Source organism: Acipenser ruthenus, chromosome 15 (genome assembly GCF_902713425.1).
Source record: "Acipenser ruthenus chromosome 15, fAciRut3.2 maternal haplotype, whole genome shotgun sequence".
NCBI lineage: Eukaryota > Metazoa > Chordata > Actinopteri > Acipenseriformes > Acipenseridae > Acipenser > Acipenser ruthenus.
Window position 1 is genome coordinate 31687093 of NC_081203.1, and position 14094 is coordinate 31701186.

The 14094-nt window shown below is 42.4% G+C and overlaps 1 protein-coding gene across 1 annotated transcript; it reads right to left on the reverse strand.

The window, feature by feature from the left end:
* Positions 1 to 394: 394 nt before the first annotated feature.
* Positions 395 to 7892, reverse strand: LOC117421948 (cell growth regulator with RING finger domain protein 1-like). The gene is made up of 6 exons (XM_034036473.3): positions 7190 to 7892; positions 5966 to 6102; positions 5382 to 5559; positions 4942 to 5089; positions 4470 to 4577; positions 395 to 4143 (listed from the first exon to the last, which is right to left on the reverse strand). The coding sequence occupies exons 1-6, from the start codon at positions 7291 to 7293 to the stop codon at positions 3808 to 3810; spliced, it is 1011 nt and encodes a 336-aa protein (XP_033892364.3). The 5' UTR covers positions 7294 to 7892; the 3' UTR covers positions 395 to 3807.
* Positions 7893 to 14094: the final 6202 nt, after the last annotated feature.

Below are 14094 nucleotides of genomic sequence, written 5' to 3' on the forward strand. Positions count from 1 at the left end.
AAGCTCGCTTTGGAGACATTTTAATTTATAAACAAGTCTCTCTCTCTCCCTCTTTCATTGTAGATCCCAGTGAAGAAAGACAGCAAACGCCTCCACGACTACCAAGTAGCCTGTCTCTACCTCACTTTCTGTGCATATATTCACTACGATGAGTGGAGGTTTACAGTATGCACCGATACTTACAAATTATTATTGTTATAATTATTTTTAGTATTATTATTACACTATGACACTGCGTATAATGTCAAATCTCTAACTCATTGAAACTAGAGAACACAAATTGCATTCTAAAGTGAAAAAAGAAAATGTATAAATATAATACTGACAGTGCTTATTTAAGACTCTGTACGGTGCTGATATTAAAACATTATCTTGTAATGTTAGTGTTACTCACCTGGCGGCAAAGCTCCATCGTGGCCGGTGCTGATCAGTATTCAGGGAGCACGGATTTGGGGAGCGGTGCCCCTCCACTCCGGGTCTGTGCGCCTTGTCATCTTGACTAACTAACTTTCCTCCCCTCAGTACTCTTGTTTTACAGAGGAGAGAGCTTCAGCATTGCTTCCCACATGCTAATAATTAACGCGAAGCATTACGTCAGGGGCTTGGCAGCACTAGGAAGCACAAAAATAGCGAACGGAGTTAGCGACAGATCACATTGCCTGTCCTGTGAAGAGGACTGACCGGGATTAGCGAGTTAGGAAGAAGAAAAAAAAAAACGAGTTTCCATAGCAAAGTGTACAAAATAAAAACAACAGCGTGTGTGTGTGTGAGAGACGGCTAAACTTAACCAGCAACGGCACGGAGTCCCCACTCCGCGCTGTACTACTGTCTGTACCCAACCCAGAATCCCGCTTTCGAGATAAAACTGTACATTGAAAAAAGAGAAATAGATCGTTGGTTGAGTATTATCATTGTTTCACTTAAAATAGTTCTTATTTAAACACAATAAATTAAACACATATGGGGGAACGATGATTATATTGTTCGTTTTAATGTCCAGCATTCCACTCCAGTTTTTTTTTCGATTTTTATTTTGTGTAAACACATATCCCTGGAGTTACAATACCACATTCCGACCAGTAGAGGGCATCCGTGTTCCCATTTCAGACACAACTGCAGGGATTCTATTGAAACGTTTCACTGTATTTGTTACTCGTTCGCCTTTTCAAGAGTTATACCGATACAGGAAAATAAAAACACAACTCAAGCTAATCAGCAGCACTTTAAATTTCTTGCCACATCAGATCTGTACCCTTCAGACCCCAAAGCCACGTGTGCTCATGTCACCCATGGGTTTACTTTGGAACTTATAGATACAGTAAATGAAGCAACAATAACTATTGTTCTACAATTGACAGATAACATAAAAGAAAAGTCATTTTCGTTTTTTCTTTATTGTTGTCTGTGTCTTGGTGATTTTCTCTGCGAGTTCTGGTGTGGAGCAGAGCTGGGATGAATTAGCTGGCTATTGTCTCACAGGGCTTGTCTTGTCTGGCTCACAATGAGCCCTTACATCTCTCAGTGCCGACTAGCACAGGAGGCAGTGAGAGAACGGAAGAGTGGACTGGTGCTACCGCGAGTGTGGATTGGCTAAGCAGGGTGGTCAGCACTGGAATGGGAGATGATGCTGCATGTATAAAGTAGCAAGGCTTTGTTTATTTTTAACAGACCCTTTTTTAACGTCTCTTTTTCTATAGTCAACATCCTTATACGACAGACATTTTTTCTAGAGCACATCTTCTTTTCAAATATATATCAAATGTTTTTTTTTTTTTCTCACTATTTGTACATGTGAGATGTTGCTGTCCAGATATCTGTTTACATTAAATCGATCAGGTAATACCTGCACAGGGAGATGCGTTATCTGATACCGAGTCAAAAGCTATACAACGTAGGCAATTACATGTTTTGTTTCCTGAAAGCAAAGCTCAAAACCTGAATGTATGTAAAACGGCTTGCGACACTACAAATGTCATTTCCCAGCTGGGTAAACTGATCAGCACGTGCCAGCAAACACACAGCAGTGACTGGATCAAGTATCTCCTTATGTGGCTCACCCCGTATACCCTGAACAGATTATATACAGCAACTGCACAATGCAAACATATTTAAAAAGACTGTATGACAGTGCTTGCCAAACACTGCATCGGATCTGGCCACAAAATATGATTTTGAGAAACATGCTTAACAGCTTGTCAGAACACTGCTGAGTCTGTGTTGATCACCTTCGCCATCTAGTGGATCACACATGCAAATACAGCACAGTGTGAACATCCAGTCTCTGCCCTGGATGTGCATAATTCTCAGGACTGTGCTGCTTTGCATTGTTTGATTTTCGGATTCATTTTGCACTTAATACTTCTCATCCAGAACCACTGACATATACATGTACACATTTATTTTATAAAACTCTGACTTCATGATAGTTGGTTTTCTATATTGTACAGAATAAAATAAACACTATGATTGAAATGAACATAGAAAAAAACAAAGCATAATAATTTACAAACAATTAAAATAATACAAATAAAACAATCATAATAATAAAACAGACACATAAAAAAAAGGCAGGGGTCAATGATCAGTCTGGGTTCTTAGAATTATTAGAATCTTCACTGCTTTCCTGTGCACATAAAACATCACTCAAACAGGATTTAAACTATGAAATGAAATTGTTTAAATATATTATTGTATAAAGACCGGGTTGAAGCATACTTGCTTATCAATATGACATTCAAGTCACAAAGCAAGGATCAAGCAGCGCAGACAGTGACTCATAGGAAGTAAATGAACAGGCTCCCAGAGTGACAAACTTTACTGCTTCAGCAGGACCCTCTTATGATCCTGAGGAGCCATCATTTAAACAATATGGCCTGAGCTGCTCTGCATGTGGAACATGAACAAGGGGGTAACTGAGAAGAACTCTAACAGCTCATTTGCAGGGATGCCCTGTCTCCATATTGCTGAACTGGTCAAGAGAGTGCCAGCGGATCTTTAATGTGTTGAAAGAGAACGAGACCAAATGGGCAATTTAGTATGTTTTAAAATACTGGTCACGAAAAGTGAATACGATATAAAAACGACAAATAAATGAAATATAAAGTACTGTATGAATTACAGAAATGCTGTATTCAGTTCTTTTTTCTGATAACACTGCAATGAACTGCTTTATATCAAACACTATACCAGTAATAACGTATTTAAATATGATCCGACACTTCACTTCCGGGGTGACATGAATGTGGAGGCAGAGCAGCTTCTGTCTGAAACGCTCCCAAACCAGCCTCTACTTATAAGCCTATGGCAGCTCACATAGGACTTGTTCAGCTCAGGTGTGACCAAGTAACACTCCTCAAGCAGGCTAAAAAAAACAACAGGCAAGATGCTGCATCACCATGCAGGCTGCAGAAAGGTAGCCAGTGCCTTGGTCTTACATCGCTCTTCAAAGCTAACCAAGAAGTATTAGTGATACTGTATCGAGCCTACTGATGAGGGGACGCAATGTGCAGAATTTCCTTTTTGTGGGCTGGAGGTCCCTAGAAATTTCAAGAATTAGATCTACCTTTGAAAGGGTATCCCTTGCCTTCCCAACACTGAAAGTCCTTCATATCTGAGGTTGAGAAGAGCCAGCTCATTTCCGATTTTTAAAATAGAAGCTAGACAGATTTTTTTTTCATCCTATAAAAAACCTTCATGGTGTCTCTTCTCATATATTTAACTCTTTAATTCATTGAAGAAGGGAGCTTGCCCCCCATGTTCCATTGTTAATTCCTGGAGTGTGAGGGGGAAGGGGGGGGGGGGTTGTCTTCATTCTCCTGCCAGGCCCTCCAGCTCTTGCCTGTCGGTTGTGAAGTGGTGAGAGAGGGCGAAGGACTCTAACACAAAGGCACGGCACATGGGGCACTGTCGGAACCTTTCCACACAGCCGTCACACAAGCAGGTGTGTCGACAGGGCAGCAGCACACGGTTCACAGGGGCGTTCTGACACACCACACAGTCCCAGCCAGACTCCCCACTGCCTGACTCCTGCAAGTCGGGCTCCTCCTCCCTCTCCTCCTCCTCTTCCTTTCGCTGCTGCTGCTCTTCCTCTGGGGGCTCTGAGACCCCCCTCCAGCTCTGGTCATCTGCAGACATGAAGAGTTGCTGGAAGGGAACAGATCAACAGTTTAGAGTCTGCTGTTGGGTAAAAAAAGAATAATAATCCAGTATTTGATGGTCCTCATTCCTAACTTGAACCCTTACGTACTGATCATGGCTGTCATGCTCTACATATGGTGAACAAGTGAGCTGCTTTGCATTTTCAATCCTCTCAAACTGCATGTGGGTACAATCTGACATATTGTTGATTTTACAAGCATGATTACTCTCTGTACATGCAGCTACTGGATTCATTTTTTTTTGGTTATGTGTATATTGCTATGAAAGGAATCTTACAAGGGGCAGATCAATACAGAGACAAGAGACAATACCTTAAGGTCTAACACATGGCCTTGTGCTGTCAACAGGTACTGGTATAATATCCTAGATGTCAGCCTGTATTTATCATCAGTAATGTGGATCACAGTCACGTTGGCAACCTAGCAATCAAAAGAGTGGGATATCAATACGATTAAAAAAAAATTAGCCTAACAATATGTCTTTGCTGAGACTAAGGTCAAGATAAGTGCCTCAGTCCACATTCTGCAACTTGCCTTTTAGCAATCAGTTCAGTTTATACTTGCTATGTTTTTTTAGAGGCTTCCAAACTCAGTCTTGAACATGCAGTACTGTGTTCCCTCCTTATTCCGCTATCTGACTTAAACATCAAAAAAATGTGAAATGTTGGAAACAGTGGGTTAGGGATGGGCCCTAGTTTGTACAATCCACTGTCAGCGGTTTCTCAATAATACAATTCAAATCGCAGGCAGCGCAGAATATGAACAGAGCTCTAAGGTCACTTACTATTTCATACAGCTCTCTCACGTCAGGCTCCGCTAAGGTCAACAGCGCCACCAGGGGGTAGCGCACCCGGGGCAGAAACCCAAAATCTCTGATCCCGGAATCCGCAGGCAGGTGGCTCAGTCTCTCTGAGGGGTCCCCCTGTTCAATGCTGGACTTAAAATTAAGGAAGAAGAGCCCCACAAACACACAGCAGTTTCATTACATAACAACTGGTATCAAATTGTAGCTTCTTTAGGATGTTTGCAAGTAGACTTATAAAAATACTTGCAATAAAACAAGTGTATGTGTGATTGTGGTCCCTCCAAGAATGTACTAACCCAATTCATAAAATTAAGCAAATTTAAAATCAGCATTTTCTCACAACTTTAATGATGCCTGTTTTCCTCCAGCTGTTGCTGTCTAGTCTCCCCTGCTTACTCCTTGCTCAGGCTGCAGGATACAGGAAGGTCTGGTGATGCTGATAGTCTGAGTGCAGGGCCTCCTCGAACTTATGGGGCGTGCTGATGCATACACCATGCTGGTGACTCTGCAGCGCCTCCTGCAGGCCCTGGACGGCACAGCCCCAGTAGCAAGTGAGGACACAGCTCTCCAGACAGCGTGGTCTCAGTCGGACCCCTCCTGAGGAGACAGACAAGACGATATCACGCATGCAATACCTACCTAAATTACTAAATTAAAGCTGTAAAGCCCAATCCTACTGTGTAAACTGTTACATTATGTATTTAAAATTATTGCATACAGTATTAAAGTATAGTGAAAGTATGGTGGTATACAATGTACCAAGTTATTATCAAATTACTAACAATAAAACATTATTGGAAATAAAACAAATAAATCAAAAAAGGGGAAAAAATGGAGATAAGGAACCTCCCTTTTCACAGCATTTCTCCTGTTCAGGAGTGCCTCTAGTTTCTCTGGTGAGGGACTAAACAAGTAGGGAAGCATCCTTGGTATGAGCCCCGAGTTAAGCCTGTAACCCGGAGGCGTGTGTCACAGTGACCGGTCTGGCTGGCAGTGCTCTGACCTGTAACAGAGGAGGCTCCGCTCACCATCTCCAAGGCAAAGGGGTTTTTCACCTGTACCATTCTCTTCTCAGGGATTTTCAGACTCGGCTCAGTGTCCTCCGAACTTCGTAAAATTACAGGTACGTCAAAACCAAACCTGGAAAAAACAAACAAACATAAACAGATAGTTAAACTGTGCTGCTTTGTCATTTTGTGTTCTGTAACCCACTACGATTCATTATTTTGAATAAAGACTGCAGGTATGAACAAATCTGACCAAGTCCTAATGTTAAATCTGCATTGCTTTCCTGTCCTGTGCACAATGATTCTGAGACTAAACTGGGGAGTTTAATATCTGCATGTGTGGTTACAAATTAACGTAAAAAATAACACGCATTACATGAATGAAACACCTGATTCTTATACGTCGTTATCACGAAGGAGTCGCTATTTTAATATCACGTGTACAATATCCCATAAAGCTTCACATTATATTTATTAATACTGTATCGCGACGCGTTCGTGTAAGACAATGCAGCCAAAATCCTTATTGGTAACAAATTACATATTTTTAAAAATGATTATTGTAATGCTGGAGTGTATTTCTGTAGTTTGGCCTGGTTACAGTATTTGCACTGTTCAGATTATTTTATTAATGTTATTAGTTGTTAGAATGAATACAGCAAAAATGTCTGGTATTTTGCAAATGTGTGTAACTCTGTTTCGTACTGCGCAGCTAACGCTACTGTTGCTTCAGTTTAACTGGTAGACCTTACGCACTGTGACGTGCCGGCGGAACTGTTTTTGAGTTAGGTTGTGTCTTGAACTAGGAGAGAGATCGTTACCACGGGGTGTTTTTGAGCTCTGTATTCTAACGCTGTAACCAAAAGCAATACATCTGTGCCTAGGAAATAGAGACTATTGAACAGACCAATCTCGTTTGGACATTGTTTATACACTTAATGAAACCGGCCTACATTATTATTTTATTGTGTAACGTAATCAAACTGCGTCAGGTAAATACAATTCATTTCGTATCGTTATTTTAGAAAATGTATTCAACACCAAGTATGAATTCTAAAAAAGAAAGAAAAAATACGCAGACGATATCAAGCCAGAAATTCACGACTCATATTCTCGTCATATCTAAAGTTGCTAACACCAGCAGCAGCAGCAGGACTATGCTACCTTTATCTTTATAAAAATTATAAAACATTTATTGAGTAGCAATAAATAACACTTACCAGCCGAGAACCATCGCGGCGGTGATGAGAAAGCAGATAGACACGACAGTGATGTAAAACAACGGGGAGTATTCGTACAACATAACTAAAAATACAGCAGCCATGTCAAAACTGGTCCCCCATACACCACACAAACAACAACATCCTTCATGGTGCACAGCCGCTATGGCGGCTCAGCAAGGTCAAAACACTCAAGATAGACAACGGTATTGCGGGAGTCGTGAGTGCAGGAACCTGTTGGGCTGTTCAGAAGTCAAGGTAGGGACATTGTTAGGAATTTAGAGGTGTAATTGGGGTTAACTGCTGTGCTGTAAAATCATAGGTAGGATTTACGGTACAGTTGAAAGGCGCTTCAATGTTAATTTAAAAAAACAGCAAGCTTTTACTCAGTCGTTGGTGATGTGCCTATCTGTGCTTCCTGTTTTCTCTCGCCACAGCTTGTGGATTTTCATCTCCCAATAAGGAAAAGAAAGTAAGTCCTTCTCCTCCTCGTCTTTCAGCCACCCCACTGTCTTGCTGTGCGAGTGACCTGACAGATCCTGAAATCTCGGTTGAATTTGGCAGATAAAACCAAGGATGCAGCCACGCTTGCACTCTGAGCTGCCCTCCCATGTTCCATTTGATCAGAGCACGGCGCTCCAGCCGAGTGTAATGATAGCTGCCTCTTTAACTCCCCCATGTGCCGTCTGTCTGTCTGTCTGTCTGCTGTGATTAATGTGCACTTCCTGTCCTTGGAATGTCTCCTCCTAAGTCTTGCAGCTTGCAGGCAAGCAGGCTTTTGTTTTTTTAATGGATTTTTAAATTTCTTTTTATAAAGTTATTTTTAAATGGTGATTGTGAATTTGAATGTGTTCACACACACATTAAAGGACATTCTTTATCCTTTTTAGTTTGCAATTATTCAGAATGGTTAGTCGTTTCACTTCTAATATTTAGATTTACAGAATTTGTCTCTGTTGCTCAACTTTCTGCTAGCCCTACAATATCACAAAGCTGGTGGAGCTGAAAGGTGACAATATTGCAGGATTGCTCGAAAAACCAGCAACAGGACACATACCAAAACAACACAACAGCCGCTTAGATTGAGCAATTAAGATTCTTCAGCCATATGCACATCACCCCAAGCTGTTTCACTGCCTCCCGGTGACATGGAGGATCCACTGCAAGGTCTGCACCCCCCTCACTGTACCCTCCTGAAGTGTAAACATGTGTATCTTACTCTATTGGCAGAAGCACAACATCATAGAGAATGCTGCCTCCTGGATCGCATGATCTTCCTGGGAGAGCTTTGGAAAACCGTTGCAAGTAAAATGAAACAGTCCAGTCATGCACAAGCAAAGTGCAGAATGATCAGGAAGCATGATAAAAGCATGGTAAAGTAATCCAGGCAAACTCTGTCATTATCAATAGTAGACAGATGAGTAGACAGCAGAAGTTATGGGTTCATTGTAACAGAATCTCCACTAGATGGAGACAGCAACCCTTTTAATATTCTAATCTGTTAGAGACCTGTGTCGCTCCTCCATGTGCCCAATAGCTACGATTTCACTGCCCTTTAATGGATCACTAGCTTGCAGTGTGAGAGGACTGCTTATTTTTCTTGAGGCCTGCCCAGTTCCTTGCTGGTTTGACTGGGAAGGCTTGAACCTGTGTCCTTCGCACTGCAGCCCCAGTTCTCTAACAGTCGACATTTGCACAGTGGACTGAGTAAAACACCCCCTGCTCTGACAGCTGTAATCAGCCTGTGCACCATAATTACAGAATCTCCCAGCTCGAGACTCAACACTAACTAAAGCCTGGGCAGAGTTGCTCATTGAAGTGGGGAGGCCCATTCCACTTTGATAAAGAGGAGGAGTACTTTTCTATTGACTCAGGAGCAAAAAAAACCCCAAATAACTGCAGACATGGAGTGAACAGTGTTCTCTCCTAGCAAACAATCTGTGGACATTAGAGCTTATTGAATCCAGCAGGGGCGGACACAATAGCATCATTGATTTGTTTTGTTATTATACATGTTGTTAACTACCATGATAGTGTAGTGATCACCAACCAAGTACAGTCCGTGTAATCCAAACATCAGAGAGCTGCTCCAGCAGCAATTAACAAGAGGACTGCACCATTACAAGTGACCAGCAGGGGTCAGTGTTTGTCAAAGTGTGGCTCTTCTTGGCGGATAGTAGACACACAAACACTGAATTAAATATGTTTTTTTCCCCCTGTGTTTTATTTAATTCAGCAGCAAAAAAAACCCCAAACAAAACATGCTTTATGTTCATGGTTGTGGGGATCAATTCCACATGCTTGAATCATGAGTTTAGAATTGTAAAGCTATACTTCATCAGAGAAAGCCCTTATAAAGGGTGTTTTTGCAGTTTTTCCATGGTTATACTATGCATTTACCGTAGTTTACCCTGGTTTATTAATATGCTTTACCTTGGTAGTCTTTCCAATGCTTACCTATGCTTTATCATGCTTCCACTATGCTTTCTTACACTTTGCAATGCTTTCACTATGAGACACCTTTACAAGGGAAGTTCTGGTTGCGTGGTTTAGGGGGTTGGTTGTGTGTGTATGTGCTCGTTTATTATAGTGGGTCAAAAAACAGGCTAGGAAAACCTGAAAAAACCTACCTTGAAGGACATACACATTTATCTAGAACATTACAAAAAATCATTATGAAAGAAAATTGTCAACCCAGGGTATTTATCTTAGCATCATCTTTAATTATTGTTGCAATCCGCCCACACTGTTGTGGAGTACAGTTTAGAGTAAATCCACACTCTGTGGGAGTCAGTGCGTGCGTGAGGGGAGGCTCTGATGGATCAGGTGATCTGATCTGCAGGCAGGGCCGCGCTGAGGAAAGAGGCCCTCACAGCTGTATTTTGTATAAACAGAGATTATCCTGCTGCGTTTTAATTTACTGCAGAGTGGGAATCAGACGCTAAACACACCCCACCCTCTGCAGTGAAGCAGGCTGACTGGTAATAGGGAAATAACCCTGAGAGGCTGCTGTGCAGCTGGGTGCAGGGGTCCAGGATTCAGCAAAAACACAAGCAACTACCAGCAGGTACACAAGCACTTTCCAAGAGCAACACAGGCACTGTCCCAATGCAAGCCAGACTAAGAGCCAGATTCCATTGACTTTTACCTTGGAAGAATAAATTCCAGACAAACTGATAAGAAACTTTATATAAATCATATTCTACAGATAAATCCATACCATAACAATACAGGTACAGTAGCAGTGGAGGCTTTTGATACTTCCACACACCTCTGCTTGATTGATGGATTCTGTGCGTGGTCATTTTGCAATCTGACCTCACACCCCACTTCTTAGAGCCCTCTGGCCCACCCATGACGTCCCCTTGTGCTAGGGATCCTGACTATCCTGCTGCTTCCTGGCTCCTCAGCCAAGGATATAAAGAGCCAGGCTGCAGACTGAGGGGCACACTTGCAAACACTCACACACCCAGCTCCATCGTGAAGGGACACATAGCTGCCTCTCTCAACTTGGGGAGCAAAAGATAGACAGGGCAGATGGGGAGAGAGCGAGAGAAAAACACAGAGCCAGACAGTTAAGGCTGCCAGCCGCTTTCTCTCTCTCTCTCTCCGTTCTCCCTCTATCTCCATCACAAAGCTCCATTCCCCTTGATAAGGGTGTCAGCTCGGACTGCATTGGAAGGCAGGTGCCAGAGGAGTCGTTTGCTGCTGTCTGCAGCTCATTGCCTTAATGACCCCCCTGTAGCCCGGCCAGCCCATTGTCATGCGGCCTGGCCGTTCACACCTGCCACATTCCTGGGCGGGTCTGATCTGACACATCACCCAGCCTCCGGAGCCTGCGTGGGGCTATCTCGTCTCCAAATACTGCCTGCTGAAGGGACCATTGTATGATTAACATGCAATTTTGTTTTGAATTCATAAGCATTTATAGAGCTTCAACTGCTACCTTTATTTCCTCTTGGAATCTTATAGCAAACTCTCTAAGGTTGAAGTTAAAAATGTACTGCCACTGTAACTTTTAAAATATTGTTTCTGAATCTGGGCTGCAGTCTGGTGTCCAGAATGTTACATTATCATCGTTTGAGACAGTGTGAGATACAGAAACCACCTTTCTAAACTAAATTACAGAATGTATCTCAGGGGTACCATTCTGAACCATTCCTGCGAGGGACAGCTTATTTACACAACAGTATGTGCTGCATATCCCTGATGTTACTGATTTTCTCTATGATATATATATATACAGTATATATACAAACTGATACATAGGGCCAGGAGACAGCAGTCCCATGCACACACCCGCCTTACAGGCGCCCCTGTGATACTATGAACCTCATTAAAGAAGATCAAATAGCAGCTCAGAACCTTAAAACAAACACAATTGAAATCAGGCAATAAAAAGAGCCGGGCAGAAAACAAATGAGTTACAAGAGTGCAGATAAGATAAGCCTGGACTGGACTAGGATACGACTCAGGAGAGAACTGAGCCAGGAGCCGGGGCTGCAGGGACGAGTGCAAACAGCCCAGATGACAATCCTCAAGTGAAATGACCCAGGAAGTACAAGATAACACAAGACTAAGGCATAGAAACTGAGAGCTTCCCTTAACCTGAAGCAGTACCAGATGTTTTAAAAATACATGCATGCTATAACGTGCTCCTTTTAAAAATGCACATTTCAGGCGGACCTGCAGCTAATGGAAGGGCAAAATGGCTAAGATTTATTGAATTACTTGTGAGCTGCAAGTACTTTAATCTTAGGAACATTTGCACAAATACCTTACAGTTAAAAGCATGTATAATGGGTTATGCTTTGCCTGGACTCTGAAGCTGTTACACAAACCAGTTTCTTGTACTTATTCATGGTGAAACAGTTGTGCATCTGCATGTATTTTTAACAGTTGCCATAATTTGATTTGTAATAAAAAATAAAAAAAGGTTGTGTACGCTACCTGCTGCCTGCGCAATGGGGGGTTATCATGTATTGAAAGATATTGATAAATATTAAACACACGAGGATCAGCTGCATCAATCCAAATCATCACCCGGCTGGAGGTGCAGAGCAGGAGCACGGGTGTGGCATCTGGATTTTGTTTGGATCAGCAGTTTATCAGGAAGCTGTAGCAGATTAACTCTCTCTCGCTCGCTCGCTTGCTGTATTCATTTTGGTTATCTGGTAAGTCCTCTGAAAATGGCAGGAATGTCCACATGGCGTGTTTGGAGGCGGATTAGCAGCACGGATTGTATTGAAAACCTGAGCAGTTTAAGAGCTTTCTCACAGCTGCTTTTGTGCAGTGACCAAATCAGTGTGGTGGGTCCAGGATTTTAATACGGTTTAATGAATGCTAATTTCAAGAGTGTGCAAAATGCAGCAGGAACCGTTAACCATTAGCGCGCTCACAGTCACACTTCCCCACACTGTGACGGCAAGGCACCTGACTGCAGATACTAAAGGTACTGAATCACAGCACTGACGTGCAGGGGCCGACCAAGTGGGCTGAGCACGGCCTGCTGGACCGAAGCTGCAACTCTCTAGCAGTGTTTGAGTTTACAAACTTGAGATCACCAAAACCAGAGGTACAAAGCATGAGAGGCTAGAAGTGACATACTGCTGTGCTCCAAGCCCCTTCCACTCTGAAGTAAATTACAGAGAACCGTGGTACCGTGAAAGAAAACCAAATACATTTTTCAAATTGAATTGAACGGAATGTTGAAAATGTCAGTGGCTGAGGTACAACACTGGAAATGTCCTTGAGGTGAAACCTTCTCCAAGCCCCTCATTCCCGTGTGATGAGGTGTCCATCCAGCCCAGTCCAGTCCAGCCTCGCGCTTTGCAGCTCAGCGCTTCAGCAGCCTATTACTGCGTTCGTCTTCTCAACCTTTGACAGGTGGAAGTAGGACTTGGGGGTTTACATTTTAATTATAAAAAATTCCAGATGTCGAAAAGACACGTAAATTAGAAACAGAGCTCCTCAAATGTCTTTTTTCAAAGAGACCAAGCGGGTCAGCATCTGCTTCTCATTGTGCTGAATGTTATTAAGGGCCGTGACTAAAGAAACTCAAAGCCCCCATCTGGCCCCGCAGTAATTGACACTATTAAATGTGCCTAAACAGATTTTGAGCATCCAGAAAAGCTACATTTGTCTTGGGGAATGACTCTAATGGTCCATTTTCTCGCAAGGAATCAGAGGAGGGTCACATAAACACTAAATAAATATAGGACAACCAAACACTTAAGACATGCATTTTATTTTGCTTCTTGAATTTGGCTTAAAACGTTCAGATTTCACTTCAACCTTTTGTCCCACAGCAGTTTGCACTGAATCCTCTTTGATTCCTACAGCCTCAAACAGTTCAGAATAATCATTTATGGTCCCCTGTATTCACATTTGTCTTGCTTTGTGCCATGAATAGCTTGTATTTCTTGTAGGCCTTTCACCTGAGCTCAGTGGATGTGATCCTTTCAATATTCTCATGTTGGGTTGAACGTCCTTTGCCCACTACCTCCCACAAGCATGGAACATTTCCAATCCTGACTGCAGAGGGACCTTGGTTCTGTTTCACAATCCATACCAGGGATTAGCCGATGACTCCTTATTTCTGCCAAGCTTGTTTCTACTGCTGACTTCACACAAACTCTGAATGTCATCTGAGTTAATAATATCAGAGCTCCTGCATGTTCCATAGATTTGTATTGTTTTTTTCACTAGAACTGAGTGAAGTAACTTTACAGTGTTTGTAGAGTATATGTGCCTGTTTCTATTATTCTTATTCGTATTCCCCCAAACCCTTGAAGATCTGGATTGCCTCATGCTTTTCTTTTGTATTATTGTATTATTCTTCCCTTGGCTAATAGAGGCTGGCAGCCTGGTCTTGATGTTTGATGTAAACTGAGCCTGATTCTGAG